A 19,049-nucleotide genomic window follows, 5' to 3' on the forward strand; every position below is an offset into this window, starting at 1 on the left:
AAATCGCTTCGTGATTAATTTCCCCCAAGTCTGTGGTCCGAGGAGCCATGCAGGATTTGGGTTCTGTTTAACACTTAGTGAGAACTGTTGCGAGGTTAATTTCCCCAAGTCTGTGGTCCGAGGAGCCAGGCAGGACTTGGGTTCTGTTTAACACTTATTGAAAATTGCTTCGTGATTAATTTCCCCCAAGTCTGTGGTCCGAGGAGCCATGCAGGACTTGGGTTCTGTTTAACACTTAGTGAGAACTGTTACGAGGTTAATTTCCCCCAAGTCTGTGGTCCGAGGAGCCAGGCAGGACTTGGGTTCTGTTTAACACTTAGTGAGAATTGTTGCGAGGTTAATTTCCCCCAAGTCTGTGGTCCGAGGAGCCAGGCAGGACTTGGGTTCTGTTTAACACTTATTGAAAATTGCTTCGTGGTTAATTTCCCCCAAGTCTGTGGTCCGAGGAGCCATGCAGGACTTGGGTTCTGTTTAACACTTAGTGAGAACTGTTGCGAGGTTAATTTCCCCCAAGTCTGTGGTCCGAGGAGTCAGGCAGGACTTGGGTTCTGTTTAACACTTAGTGAGAACTGTTGCGAGGTTAATTTCCCCCAAGTCTGTGGTCCGAGGAGCCAGGCAGGACTTGGGTTCTGTTTAACACTTATTGAAAATCGCTTCGTGGTTAATTTCCCCCAAGTCTGTGGTCCGAGGAGCCATGCAGGACTTGGGTTCTATTTAACACTTATTGAAAATCGCTTCGTGGTTAATTTCCCCCAAGTCTGTGGTCCGAGGAGCCATGCAGGACTTATGTTCTGTTTAACACTTAACCCAAATAGCTATACAGTAACACGACGTCAAGTATGGTGTCTTTCATTAATAACAGTACCTTTTCAGGTTATTTACATTCCATGGACGTGGTACTACATGTTTGTCCAAGTCTTTCAAAAAGTATGCCCCAATGCCGGCTACGGAAGTGATATGGTATGGGCCCTCCCAGTTTGGTCCAAGCTTTCCCCATGCAGGGTTCCTCGCGGTGCCCAGGACTTTCCTCAGCACTAGATCCCCAGGCGTCAAGGGCCTTGACTTCACCTTGGCGTCGTAACCCTATTTGAGCTTTTGTTGATAATAAGCTAGGTGAACCATCGCACTTTCCCTTTTTTCTTCGAGGAGATCCAGGCTTTTTTCTAGAAGGCTGTTATTAGCAATGGGGTTGAAGGCAGTAATCCTCTAGGTTGGGAAGTTTATCTCCAGTGGGATGACAGCCTCGGCTCCGTAGGTCAATGAAAAGGGGGTTTCTCCCGTGGACCTACGAGGCGTGGTGCTGTATGTCCACAAGACGTGGGCCAACTCTTCAACCCACCTCCCTTTCGCGTCGTCCAACCTCTTCTTCAGTCCATTCACTATGGTTTTATTGATGGCTTCTGCTTGTCCATTACCCTGTGGGTAGGCCGGTGTGGAGTATCGGTTGATAATTCCCAACTCATTGAAGTATTCTCTAAAGGCTTTGCTGTCAAATTGGAGGCCGTTGTCCGAGATCAGGGTGTGCGGGGTCCCGAACCTAGTGATAATATTTTTCCAGACAAATTTCTTGACATCGATGTCCCTGATGTTTGCCAGCGCCTCAGCTTCGACCCACTTTGTGAAATAATCGGTGCCGACGAGAAGAAATTTCTTGTTCCTAGCCGCTTTGGGGAATGGCCCTAGTATGTCTAGGCCCCATTATGCGAATGGTCAAGGGTTGGACAACGGGTTAAGTTCTCCGCCCGGCTAATGTATGTTCGGGGCGAACCTTTGGCATTGGTCGCACTTCTTCACATATTCCAGAGCATCTTTATGCATGCTCGGCCACCAGTAACCCATCGTCATGGCCCTATGGGAGAGGGACCTGCCCCCCGTATGGCTTCCACAAATCCCTTCATGTAACTCCTCCAGGATGAGTTTCGTAGCCCCTAGGTGCACACACAGCAAGTATGGCCCCGAGAACGAGCGTCTGTAAAGTTTGGAGTCCTCGAACAGCCAGAATCGAGAAGCTCTCCTCCTGATTTTGTCAGCCTCAACCTTATCGTCCGGTAAGGTGTCGTGCTTTAAGAACAGCACCAGAGGGTCCATCCAGCTAGGTCCTGCCCCGATGTTGTGTACCCGAATACCGTTGGCCTCCTCTGTTGTTGGGCGGCAAAGATCTTCAACTAAAATAACCTGCGGAAGGGGCTGAGCCGAGGAGGTGGCCAGTGTTGCGAGAGAATCAGTATAGGTGTTCCCACTCCTAGGTATATGCATTAAACGGAAGTCATCGAAATGGGTCTGCAGGTGTTTAGCTCGAGCAAGGTACCCTTGCATTCTTTCATCCTTCGCCTCCAATTCCCCATTTACTTGTCCCACTATGAGTCTCGAATCCGAGAATATGCTTGCGCATTTTTCACCCAATTTCCGGATCATCGACATCCCCTCCAACAGTGCCTCATACTCGGCTTCGTTATTCGTGGCCGAGAACCCGAGCCTCAACGACTTTTCTATGGTTATCCCTTCGGGAGAGACTAGAACAAGCCCCACCCCTGAGCCCCTTTGGTTTGCTGCACTATCGATGTGTGCTCTCCACCTATTGTGCTCATGCTGAGAGACCGTGCTAACCAGTTTCCCATCAGCACTTGGTGACCCCGACATTTCCATCCCTTCTAGGGTAGGCTCCGCAAATTCAGCTACTAGATCGGCGAGGACCTGACCTTTTATGGCGGTGCGAGGCATGTATCTAATGTCGAAGGCGCCCGGGATTGTTCCCCACTTAGCTATTCTACCTGTGTAGTCGGCGCTGCGGAGGACTGATTTCAGTGGAAGTTGAGTTAGTACAACTACTGTATGTGCCTGAAAATAGTGGGGGAGCTTTCGCGTGGCTTGTACGACGGTCAATATAGCTTTTTCGAGGGGGAGATAACGGGTCTCTGCCTCCTGCAGCGATTTGCTTACGTAATACACGGGCTGCTGCGTGCCGTTGTCTTCTCGGATTAGTACTAAGCTTACCGCATGAGAGGCTACTGCGATGTATGCGAACAACACCTCGTCGGCATCGGGACTGGACATGATCGGTGGTCGGGCGAGGTATTCCTTGAGCTGTTGGAAAGGTAAAGCACACTCTTCAGTCCACTCGAAGCCCTTCCACTTGTGCAATAGGAGGAAAAAAGGCCTGCATCTATCCGCCGAGTGGGAGATGAAACGGCTTAAAGCAGCTATCATGCCGGTAAGCTTCTGGACCTCTTTGGGATTCCGAGGGGGCTGCAAGCTATGTATGGCTCTTATTTGGTCAGGGTTAACTTCAATTCCTCGGTGGGTCACCATATAGCCCAAGAACTTTCCTGATCCCACCCCAAATGAACATTTGGATGTGTTCAGTCGTAGCTTGTACTTTCTCAGAATTCGAAACACTTCACCGAGGTCTCTGATGTGGTCGGCCACCAATTTGCTCTTTACTACCATGTCATCTATATACACTTCAACGGTTTTACCCATCTGCTGTTCAAACATCCTAGTCATCATCCTCTGATAGGTCGACCCGGCATTCTTTAGGCCAAAGGGCATCACCTTATAATGATAGTTGCCAACTGAGGTGACAAAAGCGGTTTTCTCTTGGTCTTCGGCAGCTAGGGATATCTGATGGTAGCCCTGGAAAGCGTCCAAAAAACTCATTCATGGGTGTCTAACAGTCGCATCTACCAATCAGTCTATCCGCGGCATTGGGAAAGGATCCTTCGGACAAGCCTTGTTTAAGTCCGTGAAGTCTACGCAGACCCGCCATTTCCCACTCTTCTTCTTTACCACGACTGTGTTTGCCAACCATTCGGGGTAGAATACTTCTTTGATAGCCCCAGCTTTCTTCAATTTTGCGACCTCTTCTCTCACAGCGTCTGTATGTTCTTTTGACGGGCGCCGAGGAGGTTGCTTCTTTGGTGTTATGGCCGGATTAACATTAAGGTGATGGCATATGAGATCTGAGTCAACCCCTGGGGCTTCATAGGGATAGGGATCCCAGGCGAATACGTCCTCATTCCGTCAAAGAAAATCAATTAGCGCTGACTTCTCCTGTGTTGGTAATTCCGAGCCGATCTGAAAAAACCTCTCAGGGTCTGATCCGACGAGCACTTTCTCCAGCTCCTCACAGCTCACCTCCATGGCCGGCCCTCCACTACCCGCAATTGGGACCGGGGTCATTGATTGCTATAAGCCGTTCTCGGCTGAAGTGGAAGGTTCACTATTTGGTCATCGTGAGATTGCCGACACCATGCATTGTCTGGCCATTCCTTGGTTCCCTATTATTTCTTTGACTTGACCTCCTGATGGATACTTCACTTTTTGGTGCAAGGTTGTCGACACAGCCCCTAGTGCATGAAGCCATGGCCGGGCCACAATAGCTGTGTAGGGGGAGTATACATCTACTACAATGAAGTTCACTTCCACTACGTCTGAGTCTGTTTGCACAGGCAGCCTAATCATGCCTTTCGGGATGACGATTTTTCCTTCAAAGCTGACCAGGGGTGAATCGTATGGCGACAGTTCTTCCTGCTTCAAGTTCAGCCCCTTATACAACTCCGAGTACATTACCTCCACGGCGCTGCCTTGATCAACTAACACCCTTTTCACGTCATAACCTCCTATTCTGAGCGTCACGACTAGGGCATCTTCATAGGGTTGAATAGTTCCTTGCTTGTCCTCTTCCGTGAACCCAATTAATGGCGTGGCACTCACTCTGGCTCTCTTGGATTCCCTTTCGTCTGGCTCCGTCGGGAACCTGCCCACTGACATTACTCTGAAAGGGCTGGAACCAGTTCTCCCAGGTGTGGTAAGAATGACATTTATTGTGCCAATGGGTGGCCTCAATGTGCCTTGTCTGGTTTCGACATTTGACTGTTCAGGGCGGTGCAATAGATGCCTCAGCTTTCCTTCTCGGACAAGCCGATCCAAATGGTTTTTCAGATTCCTACAATCATCGGTGGTGTGACCGGGCTCCTGATGGTACGCGCAGTACAGATTCTGATTGCGTTTTGAGGGGTCGCCTGCCATCCTGTTCGACGACTGAAAGAAAGGTTCGCACTTCACCTTCTCCAGGATCTTGTGCAATGGTTCTCGGAACAGAGCATGGACTGCCTAAGCCCCAGTAGGTCCGGACTGTTCCACGTAGTCTCTTCTCGGCCTGTTACTGTTGTTAAAGCGGCCCGACCTGAAGTCCCTCCTCTCCTGAGGGACAACCTTCGTTTTACCCTTCCCCATCTTCTGGTCCTCCTCGACCCTTTTGTACTTGTCGATTTTGTCCATGAGTTGACGCACGCTGGTAACCGGCTTCCCAGTAAGGGACTTTCTCAAGCCATGCTCTGTCGACAGGCCCATTTTGAACGTACTAATGGCGACGTCATCGTAATTTCCTTCTATCTCGTTATACATCTCCCAGTATTTGTCCAAGTAGGCCTTCAGCGTTTGTCCTTCCCGCATGGACAAGGATAAGAGTGAATCGAGTGGCCGAGGGACTCTAGCGCTGGTGATGAAGCGGGAACCAAAAGCCTGCGTCAGCTGTTTAAAGGAATCTATGGAATTCGGCTGGAGCGCATCAAACCATCTCATCGCCATGGGTCCCAAGCTAGATGGAAACACCTTACACATTAGCGCCTCATCCCTGGAGTGAACGGCCATCCTCTGGTTGAATTGGCTTACATGCTCCACTAGGTCAGTCCGACCATTGTATATGGCAAACGTCGGTTGATTGAACCGTCGAGGAAGCACTGCCCTCTCTATTCTACGTGTGAATGGCGACTGGGAGATGCGATCCAGGGCCTTACTCATGGCATCATTGGCCAGGCCTTGGTAAGACGGGCTTTTGTAGCCGCGTTTGCGAGGTCGCTCTTCCTCATAGGAAAAAGTCTCGCTCGGAGGGGTTCTTAACCTTCGCCTGTATTCACCATCCTTATCACTGCTAGTGTCCGAGCCAGGTAAAGGACGTTTTTGCCGCGCTCGACGCAGCTTCTTCTTCAAATCATCAATCTCTTGCTGTAAAACCTTTCGCTCGTTCTGTTTATGGGATGCATGATCTTTCTCTTTTGAGCGGATTCTACTCGTGTGAGAGGTGTTCACACTGCCCTCTCGTTGATTATCTTGGTCCTTCCCTCGTTCGAGATTTAAACAGTTGTCTTGCCGTTGAGATTATGCACGTCCGGTTTGGCGCGGACCTGATCCTTCCATCTATTACTGTTTCACTTGTCGAGACACAAGTTCTTCCCACAAACGGCGCCAATTGTAGGGGCGGTTTTTGGGGCCCAGGCCCAGCAAGTAAGTGGTTCTGACCCAAATGTCCCCAGATAATGAATTTGTAGAGAGTGGGTTACAGAGTTAGGACTAGACGAAGTGAACGTTAGTTAGATGTACGCCATGCAACATGTTGAACGTGAGAATATTCCATTTACATTTAATAGGATATCGGTTCGAGGAGACGTATAAGTACACCTCTTACTCTGTTTACAGACTATAGAGTTCTTTCACATTTCTCTCTCTCTTTTTTCTTAATTCTCCGATCCCCTCTTCTTGGGGATTTCCTTCTCTTATATAGCACCCTCAAATTGATAAGGGCCTTACACTTGTTAACCATCTGGACTCTCACTTGAGTGCCTGTCCCATCGGACATCCACCTTATCTTTCTGTGAGTTGCACTGGCCAAGATAACACTATTCACCTGTCTTCTCCACATTAATGCGGCTGGAAAAGTAGCTTCCTTGCATTTAATGCGGCAGCTGTGGTTGCCTCCTGGACGTCTAACATTCTCCTCTTGTTCGGGATGGTTCCTCACTGTGTGCAAGGTGTATGTTGGACTCCCATTTGGCGTGTCCAAGGAGGCGTTCCTCCTCAGACACCCCTTAAATAAGTCCGACCCAACAGGATTGGGTTGGAAATCTTCTGGCCCCATTTTCCCTTCCTGTCCTGGCTGGACTTCGCGCAGGGCCCAAAGCCCACTATTGGCTTGTAAATTTCACCCCTACACTTAGTATCCAGGTTTCTTTAAAGTAGTTGGCTTCCCCATAAGTTTGAGTCCGAGGACCATGCAATACCTTGGTTCTGTCCAAAACTTGATATTGATAAGTAGTTGGTTTCCCCATAGGTTTGAGTCCGAGGACCGTGCAATACCTTGGTTTTGTCCAAAATTTGATATTGATAAGTAGTTGGTTTCCCCATAGGTTTGAGTCCGAGGACCATGTAATACCTTGGTTCTGTCCAAAACTTGATTTTTATAAGTAGTTGGTTTTCTCATATGTTTGAGTCCGAGGACCATGCAATACCTTGGTTCTGTCCAAAACTTGATATTGATAAGTAGTTGGTTTTCCCATAGGTTTGAGTCCGAGGATCATGCAATACCTTGGTTTTGTCCAAAACTTGATTTTTGTAAGTAGTTGGTTTCCCCATAGGTTTGAGTCCGAGGACCATGCAATACCTTGGTTCTGTCCAAAACTTGATATTGATAAGTAGTTGGTTTCCCCATAGGTTTAAGTCCGAGAACCATGCAATAACTTGGTTCTATCCAAAACTTGATATTGATAAGTAGTTGGTTTCCCCATAGGTTTGAGTCCGAGGACCATGCAATACCTTGGTTCTGTCCAAAACTTGATATTGATAAGTAGTTGGTTTCCCCATAGGTTTGAGTCCGAGGACCATGCAATACCTTGGTTCTGTCCAAAACTTGATTTTTGTAAGTAGTTGGTTTCCCCATAGGTTTGAGTCCGAGGACCATGCAATACCTGGGTTCTGTCCAAAACTTGATATTGATAAGTAGTTGGTTTCCCCATAGGTTTGAGTCCGAGGACTATACAATACCTTGATTCTGTCCAAAACTTGATTTTTATAAGTAGTTGGTTTTCTCATAGGTTTGAGTCCGAGGACCATGCAATACCTTGGTTCTGTCCAAAACTTGATATTGATAAGTAGTTGGTTTCCCCATAGGTTTGAGTCCGAGGACCATGCAATACCTTGGTTCTGTCCAAAACTTGATATTGATAGGTAGTTGGTTTCCCCATAAGTTTGAGTCTGAGGACCATGCAATACCTTGGTTCTGTCCAAAACTTGATATTGATAAGTAGTTGGGGGAATTAACCCCTTGGCTAAGGCGTGGGATTTTGGTTTGAGGGGAATTAGCTCCTCGGCTAAGCCCCTAGAACCATCCGTGCGGCTGACGCTACGAAGCGCAGCCCCTAGTAAAGAAACATAGCCCCTAGTGGAGCTTTGCTCTAGAACATTACAACCGGCTGTTAAAAATGACAAGGGGACTGTCTCGACCTACCGTCTATGCCAATACTCAAGCCTTTCCCACAGACGGCGCCAATTGTAAGGACACGATTTGTGACGACCCGTGATAGTGTTAGGTTCGCACGTAAAAGGGCCCAAACAATATCATTTATAGAGCGTGGGTTTGAAAGGCTAGGCCTTAGTCACCAGAAGGTGGGTTTTTCATGGTGTTCATACATAATTAAATCGTGTTCGCCCTAGGAGTCTTTCTTCTGGAGGCGGGCTGGGAGGCTTTAGTTTTTGGCCATTTTTCCCAGCCACTTCCTTGGTGCGTCAACCTTCACATTATATAGCCCTTCTTGGTTGATCTTAGCCCTCCACTTGTTGATTAGGTAGGTGCCTACTTCGGTACTTGTCCTATCAACTGTCCCTCTTTGCTTTTTGTTAGTCGCGATGATCGAAGTCACCCTGTCCAGACGTCTTTTCTCATTAACATGATTAGGACGTTGGCAGGTGCATTTAATGCGGAGGGGACATATTTACCCTGAACCAGTTTCACACCGTACCCCCATGTGGGTCCCATTCTACTCGCATCTCCTTCAGGGGGCTTTTTGGGGGTAACCCTCAACGAGATGTTGCTCTTCCCTTTGAAGACTTGGAGTGCCGAGAACAGGGTCATCCTCGGCCGTGTCCCAGGCATTTCGGCCCTTCCCTATTCGTCCTTGGCAAATACCCTTCTCGGCACGGGCCCTGGACCCTGGTAGATCGTGGGCCGGATCATAAGTTCCCAGGCCCCACATATATAAATTGACTATTATACCATTGTTACATAATAGATAAGAAATAAATTTATCTGTACTCATTAAATAATATAAAATTTATCACATTATATATATAAATTTATGTTATTATTTTTATTGTTATAATATGAAAATTATAATAATGTACAATTTGATCAGGTCACGTTGAAAAAAAAAAAAAAAAAAAAAAAAAAAAAAAAAAAAAAGAGAGAAGAGAACCTGGACTGCTGGACGTTGGTGTGCTGTGAAGGTAACATGAGAAGAGGTAAAAGTGATAAGAGCAACCACATCAGTTTATCTAAAAAAATCCATCTATTTTACACAAAAAAATTATTTTTTCTATTTTACACCATCATTTTTACAAAACACCCACATTAATTTATCTATTATACAAATTTTTTTATTAAAATAATATTTTTCTTCCCTTTTTCTATTATTTCCCAACTACCCCCCACCTAACCCCTCCTCCTTTTTCCTGATTCATAATAACACTCCTTCAGTCCTCTTATCTCTATCTCCGCCTCTCTTTCTTCTCCTTCTTTCTCCTTTTTTTTTTTTTTTTTTGAAAATATTTTTCTTTCCTCTTCTTCTTTTACAGTTTGAGTTTTATGCTTTTATTATAGATGATGATTTTGGGTTGGGTTTGATTAAGGGCAGTGATTTTGGGTGGAGAAAGCAAAATTCCGGTTTGGGTTTTTCTTCCTCTTCTTTAGCATCTTCTTCTTTCTTTCTTCTTCTTCTCCTTCTTCTTTTTTCAATTTTGGTTTGATTATTTATATGAATTTGTATATGGGTTTGATGAATTTGGATCAAGATTTAGAATGATTTTGATGATTTTGTGGTGTGTTTGTGATGATTTTGGGTTGGGTTTCCTAGTGAGTTTTGATTGATTTTGAGTTGGGTTTTCCAATGGGTTTGTCTTGATTTTGAGTTAGGTTTTCTAATTGCTTTATGTTAATTTTGGGCTAATTTCCTGTGCTAGATTGCGGTGTTTGGTGGTGGTGCTGGGTTTGGTGGTTATTTTCTGCTTCCTTCTTCTTATTCTACCGCGCTAGGTTGTTGTAGACGTTAGGAGAGGGCATTTTTGTAAAAGTGTTGTGAGAGCACTTTCTCTCCAGCCTTTTCCTCTCAAGTTGGGAGGATGAATTTTGTGGGCCTGAGAAAGAAAATTTTCTCCCGGATTTTCCTTCCTCCCCATTTTCCTTCTTTTGCCAAACAGTGGAAAACACTATTTTCCACCCTATTTTCCTCCCTAAGTTTTCCATCCCCCTAAATTCACCCCAACCAAACACAGTGTAAAAGTAAAGATATAGTCATCAAGAACTTTTCTTGATATAAAAAATAAATAAAATAAATAAATAAAAAAAGCTACGTGATCTAGCCTACATTCACAACAAAAAGTCCTTGATAACTACATTTTTACTATTATAAGCTTGTCATAGACGGAGAGAGGGAAGTTAGGGGGCCGTGCATGATGCCCTTACTTTTTAAAAAGCATTCCTCCCTCATATATTTGGGGAGTAAAATATAATTTTAGATATAATTTAAATAATTCCCTATGAGGTTTTTATTATCTATATATATATATATAAAAGAAAAACTTCCCCCTCACTCTTATGTCACATGTAACTCATTAAATCAAAGTAAATTTAATGTATATTTTCATAAAAATAGACAAGTATATATAAACCAATTCACTTTTTCTCCCTCTAAGTATTCTTATCCCACCAAATTAGCTTATTAATCTAAAGAAGATTTAGGAGAATAAATAAGCAAATCTTTTAATAAATAATGTAGGGACACGATTTTTAACGACCCAAGAATAACGTTGGTCTCGTATATAAAAAGGCTCGAACAATATAATTCATAGAGAGTGGGATAGAAAGGCTAGACCTTGGTCGTTGGGCAGCGGTTTAGTCATGACATTCATGGAAGCCCATACGAAGGTGGATTTGGCCTGTATAGCTAAGCCTTACACGGATGTGGTTTGAAAGGTTTGTCTCCTCGGACTTAGTCCGGGGAGCATCTCATTCTCCCTATTCTCCTTTTTCTTATGGGATCCCCTTTTTCTTATGGGATCCCCCCTTTTGTCTCAGCTCTCTTTCCCTTTTATACTAGTATTTACTTCCCGTTCTTCACCTACGTGTCAGTTTTTCCTTTGTTGGGGTCAGTACTCGTCCCATCAATCCATCCATCAGAGTGGTTGGGGGTGGTTGGGGAAAGTTGAATAGCAAGGTCTGTAGTATGGGCTTGTCAGGTGTTGAGCTCCACATTACGGCGTGGACAGCTTTCTTCACTGTAATGCTTTTGTACTGAGTTTGTCCTTTACTTCAGGCGTTCTGTGAGGTGTTGAGCGTGAGATCCTCCTCGGCCATATTATTGGGCCTTTAAGGGACTTTCATCATACGTCCTGGGTAGTAGGGCTCCTTGGCCTGGGCTTTGGGCCCTTAATACAAGGTGAGCTGGGACCGCAGATTTTGGGCCCCACAATAGCCCCTCAAAATCCTACTGCCCGGCCTTGTTGTTGGGGAGGAGGGTTTTGGTGAAATAAGGCCCACATCATGGCTCACCCGAATTCTGTACTTCTACTAATATTTGTGTTTTCCCGCTTACATGTGAGACGTGCCAAATTTAGAGGCATTCCTTTATTCACTCACGCGGAGCCCTTTGATGCTCCAGTATTCGAGACGCACCTTCACGAGGATCTTCAGATCCTACGGCTGCGGATGAGGTTGGAAATTGAGCCAAGTCTACCTTGTCTGTAGCATTCCTTGGAAACTTGCATGGATTAAATGCCACCGGTTTGCTCTCTGTATAAATAGGATAGGGGGTCTCTCCCCTGACATATAAACCCTTCTGCTTCCTTCAGAATTATAATCCTTCCGCCATACCCACGATCTCCATCTCTAGTGCCATTCTGCCTCAGAGCAATATGTTTGAGGCGTGGGTGGGGATGAATGGTCTTCACACGCTTCAGAGGCACCGAATCCTTCTGATACTCAAGGTGATGTGGTCCGGACAAGGAAAGCACAGATTCAAGTCAGTCCCCCGTTTTGACAAGGGGGAGATGGTATTTCTCCCTCTTTCAGTCAAAATCCGAAGCAGGTACTGGTCGCACCAGATTCTTGGTGCTTCAAAAGCAAGGTTTTCCGCCATCAGCGCCGTCTGCTTTATCGCAGGCGTGATTATGTGGAGGCTCATCAACTTCCGGCTCCTGACACCTTTTCTTTAACGGTGCTGGCTGCAAGATGGGTTCCCTGCACCTTTTCTTCAGCAGCGCTAGCCCGAAGTTGGGATCTCTGCACCTTTTCTTCAACGGTGCAAGCCCCAAGTTGGGCTCTTTTGCTGCCTGAGTTATAGGCATGTAAAAGTATTGAGAAATGGCGTCCTTAGACAAAATTTTGGGGCGGCATCACGTCTCTTCTCTGCATCTCTTCTTCGGCTTTTTCTTCATGCCCTTGTATCTTTTCTTTTCGCTTGTGTAGCTAGTTTCAGTATGAGCTTGCTTAAGCTCTTTCATTGTACACTGTACTGTTCTTTTGTCTTAATAAGAAATGGATTTGCTTACTCTCAAATACTTTTCTTTTTTGCAATCACTACTTTGTGTATGAATATTAAATGTGCATTTTCCTTTAATGATGCTTAGGGCAGGAAAAACTTTGAAATAAATTCCTACTAATTTGAACTCATTGACATTATCAAGTATAGTAATGGTAATTCCCAGTAAATTAAACTCTTGAAACTAACCGAGATAATGGCTGAACGCTTCGTAATGCATGCAAGATGACCGTCCGAGAACGATGAACTCTAAATAATTCATCCGAGAAGGTGGCCGAGCTGTGAGGAATTTTGACTATGTTTTTGACAACACATTGCCCTGTATTGCATCAATCCCCTTGGTGTTGAGGATCCGAGGGTAGATTCTAAGGGCCATATAGCGTCCAAGTTATGTCCAAACCCTATGTTGTCTCTTCTAGGTAGTTGGTTTCCCCATAGGCTTGAGTCCAAGGACCATGCAAGGCCTTAGTTCTGTCCAAAACTTGTAGTTTTGCTTTTAAGTAGTTGGTTTCCCCATAGGCTTGAGTCCGAGGACCGTGCAAGGCCTTGGTTCTGTCCAAAACTTGTAGTTTTGCTTTTAAGTAGTTGGTTTCCCCATAGACTTGAGTCCGAGGACCGTGCAAGGCCTTGGTTCTGTCCAAAACTTGTAGTTGGTTGCTTTTAATCGTAGTTGGTTCTGTCCCTTGTAGTAAGTAGTTGGTTTCCCCATAGCTTGAGTCCGAGGACCGTGCAAGGCCTTGGTTCTGTCCAAAACTTGTAGTTTTGCTTTTAAGTAGTTGGTTTCCCCATAGGCTTGAGTCCGAGGACCATGCAAGGCCTTGGTTCTGTCCAAAACTTGTAGTTTTGCTTTTAAGTAGTTGGTTTCCCCATAGGCTTGAGTTCGAGGACCATGCAAGGCCTTGGTTCTGTCCAAAACTTGTAGTTTTTTCCTTTAAGTAGTTGGTTTCCCCATAGGCTTGAGTCCGAGGACCATGCAAGGCCTTGGTTCTGTCTGCTCCAAAACTAGTTTTGTTCTTTTTAGTTCCCATAGGCTTGACTCCGAGACATGCAAGGCCTTGGTTCTGTCCAAAACTGTAGTTTTGCTTTTAGTAGTTGGTTTCCCATAGGCTTTGAGTTGAGGACCATGGCAAGGCCTTGGTTCTGTCCAAAACTTGTAGTAAGTAGTTGGTTTGGCTTGAGTCCGAGGACCATGCAAGGCCTTGGTTCTGTCCAAAACTTGTAGTTTTTTCTTTAAGTAGTTGGTTTCCCCATAGGCTTGAGTCCGAGGACCATGCAAGGCCTTGGTTCTGTCCAAAACTTGTAGTTTTGCTTTTAAGTAGTTGGTTTCCCCATAGGTTTGAGTCCGAGGACCATGCAAGGCCTTGGTTCTGTCCAAAACTTATAGTTTTTTCTTTTAAGTAGTTGGTTTCCCCATAGGCTTGAGTCCGAGGACCATGCAAGGCCTTGGTTCTGTCCAAAACTTGTAGTTTTGCTTTTAAGTAGTTGGTTTCCCCATAGGCTTGAGTCCGAGGACCATGCAAGGCCTTGGTTCTGTCCAAAACTTGTAGTTTTGCCTTTAAGTAGTTGGTTTCCCCATAGGCTTGAGTCCGAGGACCATGCAAGGCCTTGGTTCTGTCCAAAACTTATAGTTTTTTCTTTGAAGTAGTTGGTTTCCCCATAGGCTTGAGTCCGAGGACCATGCAAGGCCTTGGTTCTGTCCAAAACTTGTAGTTTTTTCCTTTAAGTAGTTGGTAGTTCCCCATAGGTTTGAGTCCGAGGACCATGCAAGGCCTTGGTTCTGTCCAAAACTTGTAGTTTTTTCCTTAAAGTAGTTGTTTCCCCATAGGCTTGAGTCCGAGGACCATGCAAGGCCTTGGTTCTGTCCAAAACTTGTAGTTTTTTCTTTTAAGTAGTTGGTTTCCCCATAGGCTTGAGTCCGAGGACCATGCAAGGCCTTGGTTCTGTCCAAAACTTGTAGTTTTTTCCTTTAAGTAGTTGGTTTCCCCATAGGCTTGAGTCCGAGGATCATGCAAGGCCTTGGTTCTGTCCAAAACTTGTAGTTTTGCTTTTAAGTAGTTGGTTTCCCCATAGGCTTGAGTCCGAGGACCATGTAAGGCCTTGGTTCTGTCCAAAACTTGTAGTTTTTTTTTTTTTTTAAGGTTAGCCCCTCGACCAAGGTGGGGAAAGTTAGCTTGAGGTTGGAAGCCCCTAGAGCTGCCCGTGCCATTGGCACTGCGAGACGTAGCTCCTAGCGGGAGTTTATGTCGGAGCAACAACTGCATGTTGCTGGAAATGGAGGAAACTTCGCGGACCTTTGCTTGATAGAAACTTGACTCCACCGCCAGCCGCGCCAACGCGTAAGCCTTCCCACAGACGGCGCCAATTGTAGGGACACGATTTTTAACGACCCAAGAATAACGTTGGTCTCGTATATAAAAAGGCCCGAACAATATAATTCATAGAGAGTGGGATAGAAAGGCTAGACCTTGGTCGTTGGGCGGCGGTTTAGTCATGACTTTCATGGAAGCCCATACGAAGGTGGATTTGGCCTGTATAGCTAAGCCTTACACGGATGTGGTTTGAAAGGTTTGTCTCCTCGGACTTAGTCCGGGGAGCGTCTTATTCTCCCCATTCTCCTTTTTCTTATGGGATCCCCTTTTTCTTATGGGATCCCCTTTTGTCTCAGCTTTCTTTCCCTTTTATACTAGTATTTACTTCCCGTTCTTCACCTACGTGTCAGTTTTTCCTTTGTTGGGGTCAGTACTCGTCCCATCAATCCATCCATCAGAGTGGTTGGGGGTGGTTGGGGAAAGTTGAATAGCAAGGTCTGTAGTATGGGCTTGTCAGGTGCTGGGCTCCACATTACGGCGTGGGCAACTTTCTTCACTGTAATACTTTTGTACTGAGTTTGTCCTTTACTTCAGGCGTTTTGTGAGGTGTTGAGCGTGAGATCCTCCTCGGCCACATTCTTGGGCCTTTAAGGGACTTTCATCATACGTCCTGGGTAGTAGGGCTCCTCGGCCTGGGCTTTGGGCCCTTAATACAAGGTGAGCTGGGACCGCAGATTTTGGGCCCCACAAATACCTTCTTCTTCTTTTTCAGACTTTTTAATTTTTCAATTTAGAAATTTTATTTAGAATAATTTTTCATTTAAAAAATTAGAGATGTGAACACTATGTTTTTTTTTAAAAAAATGACAAATGTGAATGCCATGGTTGGGAGTTAAAAATCTTTAAGTTTTTATTAATATTATATTTTTATTAAATTGACTTGTACTATTTAAACATGTAAAGACTTTTTTTTTTTTTTTTTTTACAAAAATGTAAAAATTTACTCAATATATATAAGAAAATATCGTATATTAAATCAAAATTACAAATATATATATATTTTTTTATAAAACAAACATACTTTATATATAAGCAATATATATATATAAGTTATTCTATAAATTTAATTTTTATTAAATACAATTATCATGGTTCATTCTGAGAAAATTTCTGACTTTGTCACTGAACTCATTATATCATGACGAACCAATATCACGGTATTTGTAAAAGGGAAATGTTAATGAATACGTTAAGGGCATTGGTTTAGGAACTATTTTTAGAAATATTTTATGGAAAAATAAGAAAGCAATTAATTTTGTTGACAACTTTTTATATTTCTCATGAAAATAGTGTCAAAGCTTTCTTAATATGATTTTTAACAATTGTCCTATGAGCACCCATTAACATGACCTTTTATAGAACCCTATATTAATATGATTAGAACTTGCAATCCAAGAACAATTACGATTTTTTAACTCATACACCAAATAAAAAATTAATCTCCCATTCTTTTATAAATAAAACTTTTATATACCATTTCTTTTTAAACTAAAGAGAACTTTTATCTTGTCCCTCTATTTCAGCATTTCACTTTCATGGCATTTTGAATGTTTATCCGACATTATTTTTTTTGTTTATTTGATGTATTTCAATTGATTTGTGTGTCTTATATTTTAACTAATGTCCCTGTACTCAAACTCTAAAGCCTGTATTATTATTATTATTATTATCATCATCATCTTCTATCAATTTACCTTTAAATTTTGAACCCTTGATTTTTTCTATGAATGTTGAATTTTACATATTTTACAATATTTATTTACTTTGTTATTAATATTGATTATTTTTTTGAGGTTTTATATTTTAATATTGTCTTTAAATCTTGCCCCTAGCTCTGCTTTCTATGATTGACTAAGATTTTGTTGCTTGCACATCAAAGAAGATGGGACAACTGACTTAGGCTTTTATTATGTTTGAGCTTCATAGCAAACACCTATAATTATCATAAGTCAACTTGGTGTTTGCCCAAGACTTTAGACCTGTTTGGTTAAATAACACAACATGTATTTTCATGACATTTTTTCACTCACGCGTATTTTCATAACATTTAAACAATATTATTAGAACAACATTACCAAACGAGCCCTAAATTGCTTCTTGAGCTCCCCAGAATCCCAAAACAAAAAACTAAAATAGCTGCCTATTTAGATAATTTATTTCTATAAAAAAAAAATTGAAATTTGATACCTAGCTTAAATTTTTTATTTATTTATTAATGAAAACCATGTTGCGGAATGTGTTTGACAATGGGTTTACCATCGAATCCTTGAAAGAAAGAAAAAATAAAAAATTGGAGAACCTTGTCCTTGATCCGGTATGGGAGAAAGGACTCTGATCAACAAGGTGTGGGTTTGGATTCAGCGTTTGCTGAATCCGCGTCCACGTTTTCCCATTTTCCTTTTTTTTTTTTTTTTTTTTGATTTCATGAGAGACAGATTTTACTGTTTAGAGGCAGATTTTACTGTTTATGTACTGTTTTGTCACTATTCATCACTGTATTGGTACTGTTCATACATTAAAAAATATTAAAAATGGGTCCCACGATACTATTTACACATTTAAAAATTATTTTGCTACAGTGTTTTCAGTTTTCAATTTCAGCAACAATAAGTTCAATACAAACGGACCTAAGGATTTTATGAAGGTAGTTGGATAAGAAACTTTTCCAAAATCATTGGGGACCCCCAATATCTTTATAGACTTTCGGACCATTGGAAGATGATCCAAAGGGACCGTGATCTTTCAGGACGGAAATGTAAAAGTCAATCCGATCAAAGACGGTAAAACTTCAAATATAAAAAGGTCATGTATTTGAGTTATTAAAAAGTTATATTGTTATCAATAAGGCCCATGGCCTAGGTTGGTGACCTTCATTGCACTGAGGAGGGGTGCCCGCCTAAGGTCTTCCCAAGTGGAAGAGCCTATGTCATAATTTGTTGCCCTGGGGGCCTGCGTCTGCGCGGCCCCTGCCTAAAAAAAAAAAAAGTTATATTTTTATTTTTAGTAACATTAATTATAAAACTGACGCTGTCAAAGCTAAAAGTTTTGGCTCCTTAGCTACAGTACATAGCCATGCACTATAGCTCAAATGTTAAAAAATAAATAAATAAATATTATTATTATTTTATGTTGTGTTCACACTAGTTAGAATATTTAAATATTTTTTTTCTTTTTTTCTTTTCTTTTTTTTCCTCCTTTGCAATATCTGCCCGTTGCTCCTCTCTCCTCACTCTTCACTTCTCCACTCTTCGTGTCTTCCACTCAAATTTTTCCTCTTCATCTACCTCGCCTCACTCACCTACCTAGCACTGACCTCGTCGATCTCTCTTCTCCCTTTCTTTTTTTTCTTTTTCTTTCTTCCTCCACTTAACCATTCCAGATCTTTTCTCTCTCAAACATCTCTATCTAAACTCAATCACAATCAAAATTCAAACTCAAATCACAATCTTAAAACTAATCAAATTAGAACGATTAAAAAAATAATAATAAAAGAAGATAGCAAATCTAACCCATCTGAGAGTGAGAGTGAGAGAGAAAGAGAGAGTTGAAGTAGAAAAACATAAATGAAAAAGAAGATAGAGTAAAGAGGAAGTATATGTATCTGGAGGAGAAAAAAAGAAAAAAGAAAGAACCGTGTATGGATGAAAACAAATAAAGAGATAAAAGGGAAAAATAAAATAAAGAATAATAAGAAATTAAAATTAAGAAATGCTACCACAATATTTTCACAATAAATTTTAAGTGGTAGGTTATTATTAGGTAATATTCGTGAGAAAAAAATAATTTTTGTTAGTGGTGGTGGTGGTTGCAGTGGCGATGGCAATTGTGATGGTGGTGGTTGTGATTGTTGTTTATTATAGTGAATATATTATTTTATTATAATAGATATATTATTTTATTATTTTATTGTATTGTATTGAAAGCTAAAATAAACCAATGATATTGAGTGTTTTGTAAAGTGAGAATGTAAAATAGATAAAATAGCTTTCTGTGGTACCAAATTGCTAAATTTATGACTCCACCAATGTGGATGCTCTTCTTGCCTATTACTACAATTCCATTCAATATTATTTTACTAAACGTAATTTTTAATAAA

At 42.6% G+C, this 19,049-nt stretch overlaps 2 protein-coding genes and 1 non-coding gene across 3 annotated transcripts; 1 reads left to right on the top strand and 2 right to left on the bottom strand.

Annotated features, from left to right (window-relative positions):
- Nucleotides 1-1,206: 1,206 nt before the first annotated feature.
- Nucleotides 1,207-3,309, bottom strand: LOC115994694. The gene is made up of 2 exons (XM_031118926.1): nucleotides 1,769-3,309; nucleotides 1,207-1,537 (listed from the first exon to the last, which is right to left on the bottom strand). The coding sequence occupies exons 1-2, from the start codon at nucleotides 3,307-3,309 to the stop codon at nucleotides 1,207-1,209; spliced, it is 1,872 nt and encodes a 623-aa protein (XP_030974786.1).
- Nucleotides 3,310-4,227: 918 nt separating this feature from the next.
- Nucleotides 4,228-5,028, bottom strand: LOC115994697. Its single transcript, XM_031118929.1, has one exon. It carries the CDS (start codon nucleotides 5,026-5,028, stop codon nucleotides 4,228-4,230), a length of 801 nt encoding a protein of 266 aa, XP_030974789.1.
- Nucleotides 5,029-17,765: 12,737 nt separating this feature from the next.
- Nucleotides 17,766-17,923, top strand: LOC115951091. The gene has a single exon (XR_004083225.1). It is a non-coding gene; the product is annotated as a U1 spliceosomal RNA (small nuclear RNA).
- Nucleotides 17,924-19,049: the final 1,126 nt, after the last annotated feature.

Source organism: Quercus lobata, chromosome 6 (assembly GCF_001633185.2).
Source record: "Quercus lobata isolate SW786 chromosome 6, ValleyOak3.0 Primary Assembly, whole genome shotgun sequence".
In the NCBI taxonomy this organism is placed as follows: domain Eukaryota; kingdom Viridiplantae; phylum Streptophyta; class Magnoliopsida; order Fagales; family Fagaceae; genus Quercus; species Quercus lobata.